This window comes from Triturus cristatus, chromosome 10 (genome assembly GCF_964204655.1).
Source record: "Triturus cristatus chromosome 10, aTriCri1.1, whole genome shotgun sequence".
Lineage (NCBI taxonomy): Eukaryota > Metazoa > Chordata > Amphibia > Caudata > Salamandridae > Triturus > Triturus cristatus.
This window is the reverse complement of record NC_140593.1, coordinates 156,010,109-156,032,373: the sequence shown is the minus strand read 5'-3', so window position 1 is coordinate 156,032,373 and position 22,265 is coordinate 156,010,109. Positions and strand designations below refer to the sequence as shown.

Sequence of the window (22,265 nt, the reverse complement as noted above, 5' to 3'; positions counted from 1 at the left end):
TTTGTCGGGCACTGGTGCAAATTTTGTCCTGGTGTGCCATTTACAAGACTGACCCCTTACAAGCAAAGCCATTGGAGGTCCTTTGGGTGTGTTTTTTGCTCTGCAAGGCCTTGCATTTGGCACTGTTTAAGTTTGTCTGCTGTTTTGGCATTTCAACATTTGCCAGACCAACCTATTGTGGTGATGTTTAATAAAGATTCAGCACACTTGTTCCCTTCCAGTTTGTGATGCTACAGTGGGACCTTAACTTGGTCTTGACATTTCTTATGCGTAAGCCTGCTGAGCTGAATCATAGCTGCTCACCAGTGGCGGCCACCACAAACAAAGGGTGGTGGGAAGGTGGAGGGAGCGCGGGAGGGAGAATCATACAAGGAGGGGGGTGTTAGGAATAATATGTTAAAAATAAAAAGAACTTACCTAAAGCCGTCGGCCACCTCCCGTGTCGTGCTGTCTGTCCTTTTCTTGGTCCCAGCAGCCCCTGGGACAGACTCCCATCCAATCCCTGTGCTGCAGCGCAGGGATTGATATGAGCGGGCTGGAAAGGTTTTCCGCACAATCCAGGAAGCCTGTGAGCGTTTCTCTATCTCAGCTTTTCAGTGCCTCCAGGCTGGAGAAACCTAAGTGCGCATGTGTGTTTTGGTTGGCCTGAGACAGCCAGCCAAAAACATATGCGCACTTAGGGAGTGCACATAGCACTCCTCCTCTCATGCCTACCCGCCCCTCCCTGCACACGCTGGCTCAGAGCCGGCAAATTAAAAATAATACGACGCTAGAACTTCATTTTATTTTTCATTTGCTGGCAATGAGCCTGTCAGCGGGGTGACGCGCCTCCGCCAGTGTGGGGGAGCTGCTGCTGCTGTTCATTTCATCAACTTGCTCATTAAAATGATGTTAGCTCATCACGTGAGTCCAATCCACCATAAGCAATCCATCAATTTACCAATGTTCTTTCGCCTGCCACTGTGACCTATTTGAGGTGCTGAAATCAAGCACTTCACTATTTTTTATGGGAAAAAATCTTGAAGGTGGAAGCTCTTGGTGGTATGGTAATTGGCTTAAACACACTGCTTTCTAGAGGTTTTTCGCTCTTGGATCTTATTGACATTTCTAAATTAGGCAACATCTGGATTGGTGACCACATACGGCCATTTTCAAATTTAAAAGCGACTTGCGTCTTGCAGTGCGAGAAGCAGAAACATAAAATGGCAGTGGGGCGACGCTCCTCAGCCCTAGTGGAGGAGCCGCCCCTGACAATACTGAGTGTGTAAGAAACAAAGAAATGTAGCCGTGTGTGCAGCGATGAAAAGGCTGTATGTTAAGCCTCTGTGTGTCAAGTATAAGGAGGAACTCCCCTCCCCTATAAACCTTTCAATGCAGCCCCCCTCCAGGGTCCAGGTTCACCCCGTGCACCCATGTGTGAAGAGCACCCTAAAACAACCCGCTTTTGCCCAATACTGCTTATTATTTTTTATTGGTATTTATGTGTGGGATTAACAAAATGAAAGTGTTTACTGTATAGCTCTTCGTACCACGCTTCTGCCGTTTCCAGGTGCCGGAAATAACAGCTACTCAGTTGGACGCGCTTGGAGGGAGCAGAAGGCTGTAGTAGACTGAGTTTGAGCTGCAGAATAATACTCTGCAGCAATCACTTAACTCACAGAGCTATTTTGCCAGCTGTAGGCCCCCTGTGCTCACAAGCTCCTGTGTGCGGCCGCCTCCAGTCTGCAGACTTGGGGGTTATTTACAGATGTATTTCGCACGCGCTCAGTTGGCATTAAGCTGCATAAATAATTGTATCGATTTACTTACCATTGAAATGGTGCACCACTAGAGGGCAGCATTGCACAGGGTCACGTGCGCAACCGTACAACCCTTAGTAAACTAGGCGCTAGCCTTTGATGCATGTGTGATCCTGCTCCTCCTAAATAATAAAATTATAATCCCTGCATCAAAATTATGCTCACAGAAAGCAAATCAATCAAGTTGTTTTCAAACTTATGCAGCTAGCCAGTATGCTTTAAATGCGTATAATAACACATTTTTACATTAAATGCATGTAGGTTAAAGAAAGAAATGTAGCTATGCAGACCATAAATTTAATTTCATAACATGCAAATTATAAACACAATTTTTTTTAAAGGAGTCAGCCCCAAAACAGTTTAAAAGCATACACTTTAGAAGCACAGTACAAAAAAAGGTGCACTGCTAGAGAGCCACTTTTTTTTGTGCACTTTTTATATAGTGCGAACTCGACACGTAGGTATTGGCGCGCTTTTACATGAGCACAAGTTAAATTACACATGGACACATTCATTTTTAGTAGGCACCTGGAGATTAACTGACTTGCCCAGAATCACAGGATGTTGAGCAGACGCCGAGACTCAAACCAGGTTTCCCAGTTCCAAAGTCGGCAGCTCTGGTCGTGCAACCCTTAGTAAATCTAGGTGCTAGCCTTTGATGAAAGCATGATCCTGCTCCCCCAGCGGTTAAAACTGTTGAACTTCCTCCTGTTTATGATTTTAAGACATGCCTGTAGGTTCCCCCTTGAAACACTTAACGGTCAGAGCTACCAACTTTGGAATTGGGGAGCCAGGTTCGAGTCTCTGCGTCGGCTCAACATCCTATGATTCTGGACAAATCACTTAGGGCCCCATGCATCAACTGAAAAACCGGTCTCAAGCGGGCAGATTCGCAGAATATGCCCCTTTGCGACCAGTATTTTTGCATTTGGGATGCATCACCGCAAATGCAAAATTCACAATTTAAGCAATCACTAAAATAGCAATTACTTAAATTGCGATTGCTTGTAGGGAATCGCAAATTGCGATTCCCTAAATTCAATGCATGATGCAATCACAAATAGCAATTTCGCTATTAGGGGTCGCAAATTACCATCAATTTGAACTTGATGGTAATTTGCACAAACTTTGAAAAATGCACTAAAGTGCATTTTTTCGATGTTACACACACACACATGCCCTTGAGGCATGTGTGTGCGCAACATCTGCACACATGCATATTTCAGGGGTGCAACAGGATGTCCTTTTGGTACCCTTGCACCCTTGAAATTGCATGCGCAATTTGCGAGTACCTATTGGGTATTCGCAAATTGCGCATTCAATTCCCATTAATTCCTATGGGCCTGTAGGCACATGGGAATGAATGGGAAGCCATTCCTTAATTCTGACTCGCAATTTCCGAGTCGCAATTAAGGAATTTGTACAAATTGCTATTTCTTTGCGATTCCTACATGCATAGGCTTTTGTGATTCCATAATTGCGATTCCTTAATGATCGCAATTTACAAAACAAGCATTGGCATAGCAAATAAGTCTCGCCTTTGGGACCTTATAAGTATTTAATTATGCAGCACAATATCCTTGGTGTAACATCAACTGTTGCATGGCTAAACACTTATAATGTCCCAAAGGCGAGACCTATTAGCTATGCAAATGCTTGTGTACTTTGCACCTGATTACCATCTGCTTCCACTTGATGGTAAATTTACACATGCTGTTTGTGTGAGTAGTCAGAATTTGCAAATGTTTGGTACATGTGAATGGCGACTATGTAATTGGTATCACAATATTAGAATTGCAAATTTATGTCACAAATTAAGGATTCCCTGCAGAGAAACAACACTGTGCAATTTTCGCACCCCTATGTTTTGCAAATCTTAGTATATAAAAAATGGCCGATGTTGCAGTCGCAAATCATTTTGTAAATAGTTTCGCAATATGCAAATGCTTTCAGGCGCCTCGGGATTTATTTCTGTATTCTATATCAGCAGAAACGTACTATTAAACGATGAGCTGTAAAATAAAACCAAATTGTAACTTTTACGTCTAATACACACCACCGTCACACTCAAGACCACCCTGAACTTTCTTCTTATTCCCAAACAGCATCCCGCCACAGGATCTATCCACAGTCGGCAGGCGTTCTTTGAGGTAAACCTGCCACAGGGTAAAGGACAGGCGAGGGACTTTAACAAAGCAGTGGGACTTTAAAAGCCGTTATAGCCCTGCTACGAAGGGCTATAAGGCTAATAGAACATTCTGCCACTAGAGGGCAGAATGTTCTAACAAAACAAAGCCTTCAGGGAGCGCGAGGGGACTAAAATCCCCTCGGGTTCCCTGATGCCTTTGTTCACAGACAAAGACACATTGGAATGTTGGAGCTCCGGGCTTATACCAGCCATTATAAGCCCGGAACACTCCATTGTTTTCAATGGAGCCCCCAACATTCCAATGTTCTGATACATTTTAAAAGCAGTCTTGTCAGAAATCAATGCAAAGCAATTGTTCCTGGTAGATAAGGTGTTCTGCAGTCCCAGGGCCTCTTTTTAGGTAGTCATATCAATTTTCTGCAAATATAAGTAGGACAAAAAGAGATGACTGAAAAGGGAAACTTTCTAGTTCATGACCCTTAAAGCAACACTGCAGGTGGATGGCATGGAGACCCCATCTATTTTGGCAGACACAGAAGGCGCACTACGCGGAACGACCGCCTTGTTGGAGGTCTTTGGTCGCCTGTCGGGGCTCAAAGTAAACTGGGGCAAGACATGCTTGTTCCCGTTGTTGCCTAATGGACAGGCCCCCCAATCGCTGGGAGTGATACGATGGGAGGGTCGCTGTCTGCGTTATTTGGGGGATAATATCTATCACACCCAGCCTGATCTGCTGGAAGGGTATGTCGGCAGAGCAATCCGGGGCTTGCGTGGCAGCATAGGTTTTTGGAGTACGCTCCCACTTTCATGTGCTGGGAGGGTGGCGCTGCTGAAGATGGTGGCGCTGCCACGCCTCCTGTACTTTTTTCGTACATTGCCCATATGGATACCGGCATCGTTTTTTGAGCGGCTTCGTGCGCTGTCTACGGGCTTCATATGGGGCTCGGGACGGCGGCGGGTGGCTTTGACCACACTGCGGCGGCCAAGGGCAGAGGGGGGCCTGGCGGTCCCGGACTTCGAGTGGTACTACCTGGCAGCACAACTCCAATGGCTCACACAGGCGGTGGCTAGGGAGTATAGAGGCCCAGAGGGCCCGCAGGGCAGGGCAGGTTGATTCCTCGTCATGTGCTCGCTTTCATAGTCCTTCAGCAACGGATGGACCTCGCCCAGCTCACTCTGGAGGAACGCACCCTCAGACTGTGCTGGAACCGGTGTCAGAAGAGGGCCGCACGGCGCTCCCGCACGGGGGCGATTGGTCGGGACTAGCCGTTTGGGAGGAGCTGGGCATACAAGTAGTGGGCGATTTATTTAGGGAGGGGGTGCTGTTGCCCTTCCAGGACATGCAGGACTCTTATGGGCTCCCACGGGAAGACTATTTACTTCACGCTGCCCTCGTAGCGGGCCTCCAGAGGCATTGGAATGTGGGGCTCTCGGAGCCGCCGGTCGCCGCGGGTTGCCAATACGTGGTTATGGCGGCGGGGACGTCCAAGGCTATTACCTGCCTCTATCGAAGGCTGTCGACGGCATGCTTGGTGCCCCTAGACACGTTGAGGGATAGGTGGGAAGCGGACCTTGGGAAGCCCATCCCCGAGTCGACATGGTCAGCGCTGGTGCGGCGGGCCTGGAAGGGAACGCGTAATGCCCGGTTTCAGCTGGTTCAGTTTTTTACACTACACAGGACTTACCTGATGCCAGTTAAGATATTGCAATATTTTGGGGGTGCACACTCTCAGTGCCCGCGCTGTGGGGGGGATGGGGCTGATTTTCGACATATGTTTTGGTAATGCGCGGAGTTGGGTAACTACTGGGAAGACGTCATAGACTGCCTGAATCAGGTGACAGACCGCACCATCGCTTCGGAAATGGGGGCCTGCCTGTTGCTCTGGTTCCCCCACACCCGCCGAACGAAGGTTACCAGTAAGTTCTATGACTTAGGGTTGATTATGGCTAAGAGGGAGCTAACCATGCATTGGAAATCACGGGTGGGGCCTAGCTTTCTGAGGTGGAGGACGGCGTTTGCGAAATGGGCAGGCGCAGAGGGCACACTTCGGTTGCAATTAGCGCATAGGAGGAATGACGAAAAGGCATTAGCGACGGCCCGTGCATGGGAGGCATTGGTGGTGGAACTTCAGGGGCTGGTGTCTGACACGGGAGGAGAAGGGAGCATACCTGATCGACAGGAGGAAGCGACAAGTGGGGAGTAGGAGGGGGGCCATGATGATGGGTGGACACATGAGACGCGGCTGGACATGGGGGAAAGCCCAAGTTGCCAGAGATAGGTTTGAGTACCCATACACGAATCATAGTACTGGGGGGGTCACATCAGGGGGAGGATAGGTAGATGGGGGCACACTGACATGGGTTGAGGGAGGGAGAGGGTGGGGGGAGCCCAGGTGGGAAGGGTGACTTTTCTTATGCACAACTAGTTGCAATGTCATGTGTGACACTCTCCGGTGGCGGGCTGGGGCTGTTGTGGAATTGTATTGGGATGTTGGTACGAAAATAATAAAAAATGTTTCAACAAAAAAAAAATGGAGACCCCAGCTATCTCATATAATCCTCTTGCCTGCTGCATTTTCCGTAGTTTCTGTAAGTGAAGATATCTCATCTCTCTGTGCCACTCTGTGCTATTTAATAACTTTAACAGTTAAAACGTTCTTCCTTATAGTTTGAAAGTGCGTCATCGTGGGAAAACTATAATTTAGCGGTGGGCAAACCTCAGGGAGTTTATCCCCGAGCCAGATGCCTGGCTTTGCTCAGCTCGAGGTCCTTTTGGAACCTGGAGCCAAAAACTAGCTAAGCCGGAAGATGATGAGTCCCCCGTCGACACCTGCTGAACTAGTATTTGAAAGAACCAGATTCGAATGAGAATAAATCTCCGTGTGCAGCAGCAGGCCCGGACTGGCCGTAGCGGGCACCGGGCAATCCCCCGGTGCGCCGCACGGGTGGGGGCCGGTTTTGGGCCCCTGGGGGCCGTTTTTGTTACAGGGCAGTATTTGCAGCATAGCTGCAAAATCGGCCCTGTAACAAAATCGGCCGAAAACCGGCCCTGGCACAGAGCTCGGCGGCACCCCCAAGCCCCGGGGGGCTGGCCGAGCACTTTGCCAGGGCCGGTTTTGGTTCCCAGTCCGGCCCTGTGCAGCAGAAACAAAACGTGCAACTTGTCCTGTGTCTGTGGTAAAATGCTCTTGGGCAAAGTTTGCGCTAAGTAAAACTGCCCCAAATAAAACGTGGATTTTGGCTGCCACCCATGCTGTAATCTTATCATTTAAAATTAAATTAAATACCAAACACTAACCTTTGGAGAGGTTCTCATCTAATGGCTCAATTACACAGTGAAGAAATTGTAAATACACTTTCTTGAATTTTGAAGACAGCTTAATTCCTTCTCTCTGTCTCCGAGAAGCAAGCTGTCATTAATATGCGCAGAGCGTTATTTACTTAGGTGTGCGCCTGTTCGTCCAGTTTAAAGCCATGGTAAAAGCCAACAGGTGCACCATAAAACTTTGTAGCGCGACGCAAGCACCCTTAGTAAATTCAGGCCACACTATTTGACACTGTTTTGAATATAACACTGGTGAAATAAATTGAAGGGTCTGACTAGTGCCCTGAACGAGGTTATTAAAAAGACAGGCCTTCAAAGTTGGAATTTTCTCATCACTGATAGCCCAGCAGTGAGACAGGAACTGATTTGCATAACAAAGCAGCGTATAACGGAATGACGGCAGAAGTGTCTAGGTGCGCTCCAGGGAGATTCTTTCACTAAATTGCGCTGGACAATATAAGCGGGGGTGGGGGAGGGGTGGATGCTGCCAGTGGGAGGTGTCTTTGGCTATCAGCTGGACATGCAGAGAATGCTTTCACCAGACGTGCCTGCAAAAAGGTTCTGTCAAACCGTGCGTGATTGAAGCACATGCAACGTCTAGGGAGGCGGTGACAAAATGGTGGGACAAGGTCACCCTGTCGGAACATCTGCCCAGGCACGAGCCATATGGAGGCGCCGCTCCTCCATGCAGAGGCATGGGGCTTCTCTACCTTCTGCTGTCCGCCATTGTCCAGGAAGAATGCGGCCTACAAATGGGGACAGCTGCCGCCACGAATCTCTTTAGCTATTGGACAGAAACAATGGCTCGTATGGCTTAATAACCAAATATGTAATATACAAAGCCCAATGGCAATAACAACAAAGTGTTAACGTGACGTCAGAAAGGAAAGTTGACCACACACATTAGAAACTTGGTAAAAAACATTGTTCTTTATGTTTACAATGAAAAAGTCTTTACTAAAAACAATTTCACAATATACATTCCAAACAAAATGACAGTTTCTTTAGACAATTCTGAAAAGTGTCCCAGTGAAAGACAGTGAATAAACCTAAACAACACAATTTTAACAACAAAGTGCAACATAAAAGGTTTCAATTATTCATTGTATGGGCGACCAAAAAAAGGGAATTAGTGAGATGCAGTTCATCAACACTTATTTGTCATAAGTGTTGGATAGTGGTTCGCCTCTTAAATCTCGTCAACGACGTTTCGACCCTATTTGCAATAGAGGGTATCTTCAGGACAATTTAGTATAGGGACACCTAGGAATTAAATGAAAATACCGTCAATGTGCGATATTATTTAGAGAAGGAGATATTATATTAAATTGATGTGGTAGGGCCTTTCTACCTGAACGATACTAGTAATGACCAACACGTCAAAAAAGTGTCACCGTGCTAGGAGTGAAGCAAAATAACTCACAGAGTACCCGGCCGGGTGCTGTAGATGTAAAATATAGAAAGATTAATGATCGCAAAACAACAGGAGAATGCACTAGTTTGCTGGTGCATAACGTTGTCACTTACCCCTGTGAGGGTTAGAACAGGAGGAAACAATTCCACAATCGGTATTTGTCTCACATATGCCCAATGAATACTTTTTAGCGCAAGCGAGTAGGTCTGATAACGAAGATTCTAAAGGATATAGCCATAGTATGTCAACTGTGTTCTCAATATCGCCGGTATCGGGAGTTACTGAAATCAAATTAAAAGAAAAAGGAACCTTAGAATAAGGTTTACCTATTCACCATCTCATTCAATGCGCAGGTATAAGGAAAAACTTTCCTACCTCTCACGAAGACGTTATGTCGTCTGGCGCTACTACGGGCAAACGGCAAACAGTCCGCTCGGTACAATCAGCCAGAGTGGTGAACTACGATCAGACTATAAACGTGGTTGGCTGTAAACAGACCAATCACATCATTTCTTTCACGCGAGAAAGGTTGCTAAGCAACTCGTTACAAGCACGGTGGTGTGCAAGCAAACGGTGGTCAGTAAATATACATGATGAAATTTATGCGGGGCTTGCTTTTTTATTTTGCAATACTTAGATTATTATTTTGACAGGCAGGAAGTCCACTATTATAGAGTGAAAAATTATAATACAAACATGTAAGAACCTAAATAGACCAATCACGGCACTTCTCACACGATAAAGCGGTTGCTACGCAACTCAACGCGTCTCATTTCAAAGCCAACACGGTAATGTGCAAATCAATGATGGTCAATAAAGTTATACGATGGGATTTACGCGATTTTCACTTTTTGTTTGGTAACGCTTTACTATTCTTGTAACAGGCATGTTACAATACAAAGCCTAATGATACAGCGGAGACAAGCTCTTGATTCCGCATAGTGCAGTCACATTGAGTGGTGAATAAGTGAATAAACCAAATGAACATTTGGTCCATGTGTAGTAGTCACAATGGGAGATAAATCAAGCCCCTCTGATAAAGGATACACCACAAAAGCGTCCTCAATTACTGGGCAACTATCCTCATTTATATATTTTGGGTAAAAGAATATATAAATTATTTCACTTGTAAGTATGTATCACCCCAATTTTTTTTGTTTATGCCATATTCTCGTGTCACGATGAATAGACCAAACAGATGCTTGTTACGTGTTGTAATAATACAAAGGGTGGACAGATCGAACGAACATTGTCCAATCTACCTGTGGCATCGGAATTCCACAATGTTTTCTTTTTGTATATTATACAGTGACATTATGATGTTAATTGGAGAGGTGCGGAATCAGCTGTATAGAACAAACAATGAAAGCCTTCAATAGGTGCAACCCTGAGGAAAATTCCCCATTATTTGTTGAACATGTGATTTTTTCAGCAATAGCCTGCATTTTTAAATCCAAATCATTTTAGTCAATGTTTCTTCGAAATGGCCCCTTACTATTTTGACACCCACTCATTACTTTTACTAAGTTAATACACATACTTGTAAACTGAACACATGTAACATTGTCACACTGAAATCAGCATTCTGTCTATGATATTATCTTGTGTATAAATACAATTGTACCATCTTTCATATCGGCATAGGTGATATAAAAAACAGATTCTACTTAGCAGATATCAATGAAATAATCAGAGTATTACATAGACAAGCCGACCACAACAAAAATGCATAATGATCGACATGACTGAATGTATAGAACCAAAGTGATCAACAAATTCATTTAGGCAAGGGTGGTGACAAACCCACGCCATTCTTCTGCTGAATTCAACCCTTGTACAATCGAGTTAGTGCGTTCGATCCAACGGCACTCTAATCTCTGAAGTGCCTGTGATAGATCTCCACCTCTACTAGAGGCAACCACTTTGTCTATCACTTGCCAGCGGATATCGTTTGCTGTGTGGCCCTTCTCCAAGAAATGGTTTACTAAGGGGGCATTCGGGACCAAATTTCTAATCCTACTTCGAAGTTGTCCAATCCGTGCCTTAATGGTTTGTTGAGTTTGGCATATGTAGGATAGTCCACAGGGACACAATATACAATAGACTACATTTTTGGTGTTACAATTTGCGAAAAAGTTTAGTTGTTGATCAACCTTGCCATGTACAAATTTTTTTGTGTTGGCCGTGAATTCACAAGCAACACAGTTACCACATTTATACTGCCCTTTTATATCTGGTAACCCCCAAGATGACTGCAGCGATCTTGTTGAATGTACTGGTTTTTCCATTGAAGATCTGATAAGATGATCTTTTATATTTTTGCCCCTTTTAAAGGCAAACATCGGGACATCAATGCTGGAATTTATACTTCGAATGATGTGCCAATTTTTTGTAATTAACTTCCGAATCTGATTAGTGTGTGTATACCGAAAGTGGTGACACAAATTAGTTTATTTACTTTAGGTCTTTCTTTTGGGGTAAGTAGTGTCTCTCTAGGGCAGAACCATGCTCTTTTGAGGGAATTTTTCACCAATTTTTTGGGATATCCTCTGATTAACAATTTTTCACGCAATACATTCGCCTCCCTCGTGTAATCTTCTTTTTTTGTGCAATTGCGACGTAGTCGCAAAAACTGTCCATGGGGTAGGCCATCTCTTAATGCACGTGAGTGATGACTATTGTAGGCAAGTAGCGTGTTGCGCTCCGTGGGCTTTCTATGAAGTGAGGTATATAATTTTCCTTCTTCGTGTGATACATTTAAATCTAGGAAGGCAATACTAGATTTGTGTATAGTAGATGTAAACCTCAAATGTTGTTGGATTGTAGTTCGGTGTAAAACAAAAGCATTAAACTCTGAGACAGTATCTGACCAAATCAAAAAAATATCATCTATATACCTTTTCCAGCAGGTGATCTTGGAATGGTATATATTGTTGTCATTGAGGACGTACTTGTGTTCTATATGATTCATGTAGATGTTTGCCTAATTTGGGGCAAAAATTGCACCCATACTCGTACCGGAACACTGTTGATAGTATTCACCATCTGACACAAAATAGTTGTGTGTCAATGCAATCCGCAAAAGTGAGATAATAAAGGTAGTGGGAACCTGGTAAGGTTTCGGTCTAGTATCTAATAGATCTTTGATCACCTTTATACACTCTTGCTGGGGTATGTTCGTGTACAATGAAGTGATGTCTAGAGTAGCTAGCCAATTATTTGTAATGTCCTATGGTCTATTTTCCAGAAGATTTATCATATGCATAGAATCTCTCACATAAGTTTCTTGTAAAGGGACGTAGTCTTTTATAAAAAAATCTATATATTTGCCGATGGGTTCAAGAATTGAACGACAGCCCGACAAAATAGGGCGTCCAGGAGGGTTGGTGGTACTCTTATGTATTTTAGGGAGAGTATATGTCAAGAATTCCTGTCATACGAGGGGAGGAAAACGGTAACCAGCGAAAACAGACTACATCTCCCAGGATGCTTAGCGGTTGAGAGGTTATGTAAACAGGAGAGCTGTTACATAACTCAAGGGAAACACGCCCTTATGTAAACAGGAGAGCTGTTACATAACTCAAGGGAAACACGCCCTTATGTAAACAGGAGAGCTGTTACATAACTCAAGGGAAACACGCCCTTATGTAAACAGGAGAGCTGTTACATAACTCAAGGAAAACACGCCCTATAAAGGGAGGAACCGGGAGGTACAAGGCTGTCGGATATTGTGTTTACACCGACGTACCTGCTTCGTGAAGAGCAGTGTTCCGGAGTGGTGCTCCAGTAAGGCAAGAACGGAGGTCGGTCGAGTCGTTACTCCCTGGGCCGTGTCTTGCCCCATCGTCACCTGTGAAGGACCCGGAAGCTCTACCGGTCAACCATTGAGCTTCGCTTTTTGACTCGGCTGAGTCCAAGCGCTGTGGCGCTTTTGCTGGTTGGAGTCGTAACTCCCAGCCCGACCAGAGACACAGGGACTGCCAGCTGTAACGCACACCAGGAGGTGTTTGCCGCGTTACAGACTCGGAAGTCCACAGGATCGATCGAGCGGCTGCTCTCGGTTCAGTCTTCTTGCTTGTGATTGGGGTATCGGTGACGCATCACCAGGAGGTGACTCCGCGTCCCGGTGCAGTCTGAGGAAGAGGTTGAGCGGCTGCTCCCTTCAGGTAGAGACCCCGGCTGGGTGTTTCCCTGACTCCTCGATTCTCCCCAACACTCTTCGTGCCCCTCACAGCCTACCGATTGGCATTGTCGGCCATTTAATTTCTGCCCTCTGTTGGCATACGCCGGGATCGGCGTATATGCAGAGGACGGTTAGGACCATCCGTGCTGTGGGCTGGTAACATACTTAGCCTGGAGGATTCCAGTGACTATAACTTTTGTTTGTTCTTTGTATTTTATTTGCCTTCATTAAAAGAACTAACCCTTCACAAGTGGTTGCGTCCTCATTGTCGTGTCTGTTAAACGATCCTGAGACGTTCAGGGCGTTACAGTATACAAAACTGGGGTTCTAGGACAGTCAATATTGAGATATTCAAATTCTTTTTTATTTAAGAAACCTTGATCTAGGCCTTCTATTGTTGTTTTTAATATCTCTTCTTTAATTACTGCAAGTGGATTAGCCTCCAGTTTTTTATAGTGTTTTTATCTCCTACTTGTCTCTTAATTTCTATGTCATAGTCTTCTCTATTCTGAACGACAATCCCACCACCTTTATCTGCAGGTTTCAGTACAATCGAATTGTCATTTTTTAGTGTCAGCAAAGCTGTACGTTCATCCAAACTGATATTGTATGGAATAAATCGCTTAGTATCTTTCAAGTTATCTATCCCTGCCAGAATTACCTTCTCAAAAGTCAGCAGTTCTGGCGGCATCATGCCATTGGTTGGATAAAAAGTCGAAGGTGGTCTGAGTCCTGTTACCGAGTCTTGCAAAGGATCATCTCTTCCCATAAAAAATATTTTCAGACGTATCTTATGGAAGAACTGATACATTTCTGTTTTAAGATTAAAGAAATTTGTATGTTCAGTTATCACAAAAGATAGTACCTTACTTAGTAGGGAGATCTCAGCAGAGGATAGGAGGTGTTGGGACAAATTAAAAATGGGAATACTCTCAGTCTCGTTGTTGGCTTCATTTAATATGGTTGGGGTCCCCATTGATAATATTTGTTCCGGGTTTGACGTTCCCCTGCATACTGATGCCATGTTCTCCCCCTCCCTCTCCTCTTGCCTCCTCGGTCTAAAAAAGGCTGACCTGAGTGATTATCTATGCGGCTTGGACCAGGTTGTGCATCAGAGTCACTTGAACCTCCAGAGGATTCAGAGAAGGTGATTGGTTGATTTCTCCTGAATCTACCCCAGGTGTTTTGTCTATTCTGGGTACCAGTCGTATTATAGTAATCGTCATTTAAAATTAAATTAAATACCAAACACTAACCTTTGGAGAGGTTCTCATCTAATGGCTCAATTACACAGTGAAGAAATTGAAAATACACTTTCTTGAATTTTGAAGACAGCTTAATTCCTTCTCTCTGTCTCCGAGAAGCAAGCTGTCATTAATATGCGCAGTGCGTTATTTACTTAGGTGTGCGCCTGTTCGTCCAGTTTAAAGCCATGGTAAAAGCCAACAGGTGCACCATAAAACTTTGTAGCGCCACGCAGGCACCCTTAGTAAATTCAGGCCACAATATTTGACACTGTTTTTAATATAACACTGGTGAAATAAATTAAAGGGTCTGACTAGTGCCCTGAACGAGGTTATTAAAAAGACAGGCCTTCAAAGTTGGAATTTTCTCATCACTGATAGCCCAGCAGTGAGACAGGAACTGATTTGCATAACAAAGCAGCGTATACCGGAATGACGGCAGAAGTGTCTAGGTGCGCTCCAGGGAGATTCTTTCACTAAATTGCGCAGGACAATTCAAGCGGGGGTGGGGGAGGGGTGGATGCTGCCAGTGGGAGGTGTCTTTGGCTATCAGCTGGACATGCAGAGAATGCTTTCACCAGACGTGCCTGCAAAAAGGTTCTGTCAAACCGTGCGTGATTGAAGCACATGCAACGTCTAGGGAGGCGGTGACAAAATGGCAGGACAAGATCACCCTGTCGGAACATCTGCCTGGACACGAGCCATATGGAGGCGCCGCTCCTCCCTGCAGAGGCTTGGGGCTCCCCTACCTTCTACTGTCCGCCATTGTCCAGGAAGAATGAGGCCTACAAATGGGGACAGCTGCCGCCACAAATCTCTTTAGCGGCCACTCTCAGATACGCAGCAGGAGTATTAGTGCTTTTGTTAGACAAGACAAAGCATTTAATCAGATGATCAAGCATGCCAAATAATCTGCGCACCGAGGGAATGGGGCCTTTAGCCTTCTGGAATTGCTGTTTTGATTTTCATCAGCGCTACATGTTAATCCACAACAGACCTCGGCTGTTTGATTTGGCTCGGGCGGAGCAATATGGATATTTAAAGGTATGTCCATGAAGTAGTAATCCGGTACTTATCATGCAGCTGCCAAAAAAGGACGAACAGTGAACACGTTACTTAAGGACTTTTTTGTATTGAAGCTTTGATGTCCCTGCAATCTTCCTGAAGTTAATACTAGTTTTCACACCTGCAAAGATATTGAACCCAGTGTTTTAAAATGGGCATTGTGCCTATATAATGCTAAGAAATCTATATTTGCAATATGTCAAGATATTTTCCATATCTTACGCTGCTCCCCCTTGGCCTGAAAATATATGGTATCACCCGTGGTGTAGTGATGTCATGGTGACATGATGAAAGCGTCCCACGAGTGGTGTGCGCGCGCTCGCTGCAGCGTACCCCGAGTGGTGCGCGCGCGATCGAAACAAGCAGCAGCTGTTTTCAAGCACACTTGTGCTTGTGGCACCATCCGCCTTGCGGGAGCGAGCAACAGCCAATTAGCATGCGCGCCGCTGCTCACTCCCGCAAGGTGAATGCCGCCACAAGCACGAGTGTGTGGTTGAAAATGAGCAGAGCGATGGCTAAAGGCCCTCCTAAGCGAGACCTAAAAAGAAGAATTAATGTGTCCTTGAGTAACGTAACTGGTGCTCATGTATTGCTCTCCAATACCTTCGGGTCGAGTTTGTGCTATATAAAACTGCACAAAAAAATCACAGGACTTTTCAATTTACCCTTCTAACTCATACTTTCAGGTGCATTGGAATACTGTAAGTGTGTAAGAAACAAAGAAATGTAGCCGTGCATGGTGCAACAAAATGTTTTGTTACAAATGTAGCAGTAAAAGGGATTTGAGATGGATTCTGTAAATGTTTCCAAATGTGTTTGCGATTAGAAATAAATAATAAAACCGTAAATGTTGCTTCAAAACTATGCACACAGAATGCAATGTAATAATTTGTGTTGGTTTTAGACAAAATTATGCAGCTTGCCACCACGGTTCAAATGTGTGCTAAAATTAATTGTTGTGCACCCTAAATAAGTACTGAAACAATTAGGCAACAAACACTTCTCAAATTAAATATATACATCAAATAACATTTTACTCTGCATTTGAGATGCCCGTAAAGCACTTGCAAAACCTTCACAGCAATATTTAGAAAGTTGAAGGAAAGCCGCGCTTTTTTTCAGATGGCAGTTAAGACTAGTTTTAGTTCGCTATGAAGGCGCATTTGCTGTTTCTTAGACACTCACAAGAGTTTATAGAAGAAATAGTTTTAGAATGTCCCCATACGCCAGTATACCATTAAGTTTGGAATTGTATTAGCATAGTTAAAAATATGGAGTGACATTCAGCCTTATTTCCCTGCGCAAAAGCAGATTAAGTCCTCAATGTTTGTATAATGAGCTGCATTGACAAAATGTTGCACCGCGTCCTAGAACAGCAACATATTAATTTGACGTGCAAGTGATTTACGGATGTAATTGGAGAAAGTGTTGGCTAAACAAAGAAATGTAGTAATTAAATACTTTGTTTTATTTCTAGATAAAAGTATGCAACTTGCCACCACACTTGTTGTCTAAGTATGATGATGAGTAAAAATAAGTGATACAATGCGTGTAAAAGAAAGTCCACTGAAAATATAAATGTGTCGTATAAACAAAGAAATGTGGTTGTGGATGCATTGGCAAAAGCACACAAACATTAGTAAAAGTAGTCGGATGCCAGGCAAAAGAAGTTCCAGCCATAAAAGTGGATGGAGAATGAGTAATTGGGCAATGGGATACTGATAAGAGAAACAGACCCTAAAAAAAAAAAAGGTAGAACCAATAGGAACGTAAAAAAACTAAAGTGACAAGCACACAGACAAATAGGTGGGATGTAAGCCCCTTTAAGATATACTGAATATAATAGATTCCACAAGCACAGCAAAACCTAAAAAGGATCTTCAGCCTCGAATATATGTAATTTGATTCCTAGCGAATATGTGAAAAAGGAGACCTGGGTTTAAAGGCAAGATGTGTAACTCAGGAAATAAAGCAAAACTATTACAAAAATGCCATTTGACGTGGTAACCCCCACACCATTTTTTTATTTTATTGCTGTGTATGGACTCTGAACACTGGGGCGCTGCCATCCAGCGCCCAGTGTATATTCGTAGGACCTGTAAGTTAAATGTAACTAGTGGACTACAGCACATACTGTGCTGCCGCTACAGTGGAAAGTGAAATCATGATTCTCGGCCTGCCACTGCAGCATAGCTTAAAAACTGCCATTGCGTCCAATCGAGCTCTCCCTTTAGACAGGCCTAAATCTTCCTTTTTAAGTCAATAAATCACCCCAAGGATAGGCTTTAAGTGCCCACTGGGAAGGGTGCATGTTATGAAAAAGCCTGACATGGGTATTGTATGTTTTTCCGATCCTGGCAGTGAAAATTCTCCAAAGACATTTTTCACTGCTAAATGGATTGCTCTCCCATTGATTAACGCTGGGTTGCACACTAATTCTTATGAGTGCTAACTTCAGTTTGAGAGTAGCTAGAAACAATACTTAAACCACTGACAAATCATATCCATTTAAAGTCAGATTTTATATAACTTTAGGAAAAGGTGACCTTAGAAAGCCACCTTGCTCCTGCCTAAATCCTCTAGTAGCCTTTCTAATTTAATCTGCAGCTGTCTCTAGACAGCCTGACTGCCCTCTGTCAGGAGGTGTGAATGGCACCAATGTAAGGGAACAAAAAGCCATTTGGTTGGAGGACGTCTGACAGGATGGCCTGGGATGTGTGTTTACCAACTGCACAAGCTTCAAAGAAGTATCCCCGGTCACAGGCAGATGTAACTTACCTGCCCTTTCCATTGTCCAGGTAGTCAGAATGGCATAAACGGCTGTGGCGGGGAACCTGTTTCAGAGCTAATTTGCAGGGGGAATTTCTAATTTCCCTAGAAAACCCTTATGGGTGTGCCCAGAGCTCTGCCAAGTGAAAGAAAGGTTCTGGCATATTGGATGGTGGCAGAGCAGTGGACTGTGCAATTGTTTAGAGCCAGCCCCCAAGAAATTATGATTAAATGGGTAGGTTTGCCCCTGGTAATTTTTCCCTCTTTGGCCAGGGATTCTCCCCCACTCACAAGCTAGTGCCATGCCTAAATGTGCCCCCGCCTTGATATCATCCTCAGAACACATCTGGTCCTGTGGAAGACAGAAGGAATGTACCTGCTGTTAAATATATGGAGAGAACCCCCAAGGGCTGTACCTGCTCCCACTTGTACCCAGGACAAAAGAACAGACTGCAAGTGCTAGTTTGGTAATCTCCTGTAAGCCCCAGGAACACAAAAGCTGCAAAAAGCTTAAATCTCAACTGATCCCAGGTCAGCAGTTCCAAATGACTTTGCCAAGCACCCTGTTGGTGTCTTCTGGGAGACTGAGTTCTAACCCCCAAGTGGTGGCAAAAAGATCGTGGACCCTTGGCCGGTGTTGGGGTGTACTCTGTCCCCTTCATCCCTGCAAGACTAGACATTCCTTTTTCTGAACTGTTTACCAAATGAAACAGAAACTACAGTGGGATCACGGCCCTCACACCGCGAGTCAGATTTAACTTGTCTGTTTTCCAGGCTGAAAGGATCTCTACTTAAGACACGTTATTAAGCCTGAATATAGAGGACAATCAAAGGGACCAACACAGACCAGCACCCAGTCAACAATGAACCCTTTCTGGACCTGGACTTTGCCCACTCAAACTTTCCCTCCGCCAACATTGAGAGCCTTGAATTACCTGCAGAAGCCGAGGCTCCCACCAGCAACCCACGCTCAGCTGGCTGCCGTTCGATGAGCCACTCGTCAGATCCAACCTGCAGCCCAACCCGCGGATAACCTCGTCGAGGACTTTTCTCAAGAAAAAATACTGCGTCAGAAAGTAAACTTTCCACCATAATGTACCTGGGCCCTGTATCCAGCCTGTGCTATCGAGGTCACCCTTAAATTATGACTTTCATGTGGTACAATACAACCATATACTTGTGCTCTGTTCTTTTTGGCTCTAGAATTATTTGAAACTTTTAAAAGCCATATCTCTGGTTCCCTTCATCAGACGTCTGTAGTGTTGGTGTCTATGAGCTCATTAACATATTAAGTTAAGTTTGTCTGCTCCCTGCAACAGCTACCATGGGTTGAGCTCAGGTTTAAATTATTTAAACTTAAATGGACCTAATAAAGGGTAGTGCCAATATTACTTGAAGGGGACTACCATCCACTTCAACTAATATTCCATTTACTTTTATCACAAGAACCAACTCCATAAAATCGCCTCTTTAGTCAAACCAAGGCAAAACGTTATTTGTTGCTGTGCCTTTATGGATGAGTTGGGAGGCGTGGGTAGCAACGCTCAGATAATGAGGGATGAGGATGTGATGGGGAGCAAGAAAACACATGTGCTCCCATGGAATGCTCAAAGAAAAAGAAAAAAGTAGTTGATGTTTTACCAGTGACAGAATACAAGTCATTCAATCAAAAGGATGGTAAATAAGTTGTACTCCAGTGGAGGGACATCAAAAAGAGAAAGGAAAGCCATTGAATAAAAAGCAAGGAAAGTCCTGACAAAAAAAAAACCAACCAATGAGCAGCAACAGACTGATTCAAAGCTCTGTCTTTGATTAAACAATTAGAAGCCGTCTGTAGGTGAGACCTACAAATGTACCTGCTGTCCTGCCTCGTGATATCCACGACCCTTGTTTATCTACTTCTCTCCCTGAATACTATTTTAAAACCCCAGGACCAGAAATCCTGCCACCCACGTTGCCACCCACGTTGGCCATCCTTACCCTTCCCACCCAATTGCATGTTCTTCACAGTCGGCCTTTAGAGAGGAGAGCCAGTGCTGGCTGTGGCTCTCAATGAGCTGTGTCAGCATAGATGGACGTTTTCTGTCACTGGTGGGTCTATGCTGACCCATAGCTGACCATCTTCATTCCTCCACCTCCCTTGGGTCTCCCTTGCAGAGTTTTCCACCGTGGGCACGCCATTCACATCATACGCTGCCTTAGACAGAGATATCTTTCATTTTTTAATTCCTTCGATCCTCATCACTGAAGGATGCTGCAGCACTTCTTCTATGTCCCTCAAAGCACCTGAGGACTTCAGTTGAAGACTTCCAGGTGTTGTGTGCACAGATATTTGAATACAGATATTGTCATAATCCACAATTATTTTTCTAAACCTTAGTAAAATGGGATTTTCATATTGAGCACGCTTGAAATGTTGATGTGTCTTTTCTGAGGGAGAATTTAATAAGGAATGCGTTTGTCTCGCTGAGTACCTCATTTTGATGTCTAATCTTCTAATTTATAATCATATTGACATGTTGATGTTAGCCATGCTTTACAGTTGGGTATATTGGGTATCTTTTGTGTTATATTGTAGGGTACAGTATAATTTGTAAAGTGCTTCATACCCCTGACTGATGATCTTGTTTTTCTTTCCTGATATTTTAGGTGTTGACGTGGAAAGCACAGTATGAAAGGGCTCGACATAAGGACATCCCTGCCATGAATGACCTGTCCGAATGGTTAATTAACAATGTGCCAGTCCGAGATGATGAACAAAAACTGGTTCATGGTGACTTCAGGATAGACAATATCCTTTTTCATCCAAAGGAGGTGGGTGCTACAGCAGATAATGCTACAGACTCCAATATGGATTATTGTTAAAACAAAAATTTAAGATTTCACTCCAAGTTAAAGTTACTGTGGGTTTTTCATAATAAGTCTCAAAAGTACAGTAATGCATGAAATAGATCAGACTGTTACAAAAGTGATACCCCACCAAAAGCTTTGTTTTTCAAAAAAATAAATATTTTTCCAACGTGTACCACAGTGACTAGAGCACTATGAACATTGACCAGTCTGAATATGTATTCTTTCCATATTCAGCTGGTGGTATGCACATGCGTAGTGTGGTCTTTTTCCTGATCCGATGTGGCTTTCTGTGTAGTGCGATGACTGTGGGCTTCTATGCATTCTCTTGTATGAATGCACCTTTGTTGGTAGGAATTTAAATTTGTGGTTCTGAGAGTGCAAGGGTTCATTCACTTATATATAATATACATGTGTGCATTCATTTGACAGAATGTCCATTGGAGTGAGCAAATGTACATTAGCTCATGATTAGTTGCTGCTACGCAGCAAATCATGTCTGTCCACAAGAGCTACTCAAGGTTGATGATGTCACAAGCAGCCATACACGTTAAACCAAAAGTGAAGGCAATTCTTAGCAGGGGTAGGCGAATAGCTCCATGAGTTCTTGTTTGGTGGTGGGTAAAGGCTCTTCAAAATGTCAAGGAATTGCCTCTTTAACCAACATGTCACCAATGAAAGGTATATATGCTCAGTGTGCGTTCATCTCTACTCTAAGGGGCTCATTAGGATGGCGGGGGATTTGATCCGCCCGCCACCGTAGCGGTGATTGGGTTCGTCTGCCATGCGTGCGGCAGTCCCGCCCATCCAATTATGATGGGACCGCCACCGCTGCGGTCCGATTCCGCACCCTTAACATTGTGGCAGTGGCTGCTGACAGCATCACCGCCGTGATGTTAAAAAGAGCATTTTGTGCATTTCACTGCACTACGTGGCAGGCACAACACTGTGCCTGCCACTTGGTGCAGTGAAATAGAGGGGTACTATGGGTACCCCCCCAATGCTCCCACACCTCCCCCAGCACAAGGGGGGCCCGCAACAGGCCCCGGAAGACATTCTCCGCCAGCCTTTCAATGGCGGTTCAACCGCCACGGAAAGGCTGGCTTCCGTCGGCATCGTAATCGTGACGATTGCTACCGGCGGAAAAGCGACTGCCTGAATTTCCCTCCGCCGCAGTACCCACCGGCATCCTAATTGGGCGGTGGGTAAATCCTGTGCGATTGCGGAAGGACTGCCACCGCCGGCTCGGCGGTGGTGGTCCTTCCGCCATCCTAATCAACCCCTAAGTTCGTAAGCTCCTAAGTGGAACATTTTCGGGAGTGCCAAATTCAAGATGGCAGACTATAATGCTTCATGGATCACGGTCAGCCCTGGCAGAGAAGAAAAGGGGCAAGTGAAGGAGCAGTTTTCTTTGAAACATCTGTTCTGGATTATAGTTATTTGTACCATGGTGGCTTCACAAACGTC

General features: G+C 44.5%; 1 protein-coding gene across 1 annotated transcript in view; it reads left to right on the top strand.

Moving 5' to 3' along the window:
* The window catches only part of ACAD11 (acyl-CoA dehydrogenase family member 11), a 366,306-nt gene that overhangs the window by 125,088 nt on the left and 218,953 nt on the right, over positions 1–22,265 (top strand). The window contains exon 5 of the mRNA XM_085630689.1: positions 20,598–20,762. Within this exon, the coding sequence (XP_085486815.1) occupies positions 20,598–20,762 (165 nt within the window). The remainder of the gene's footprint in view (positions 1–20,597; positions 20,763–22,265) is intronic.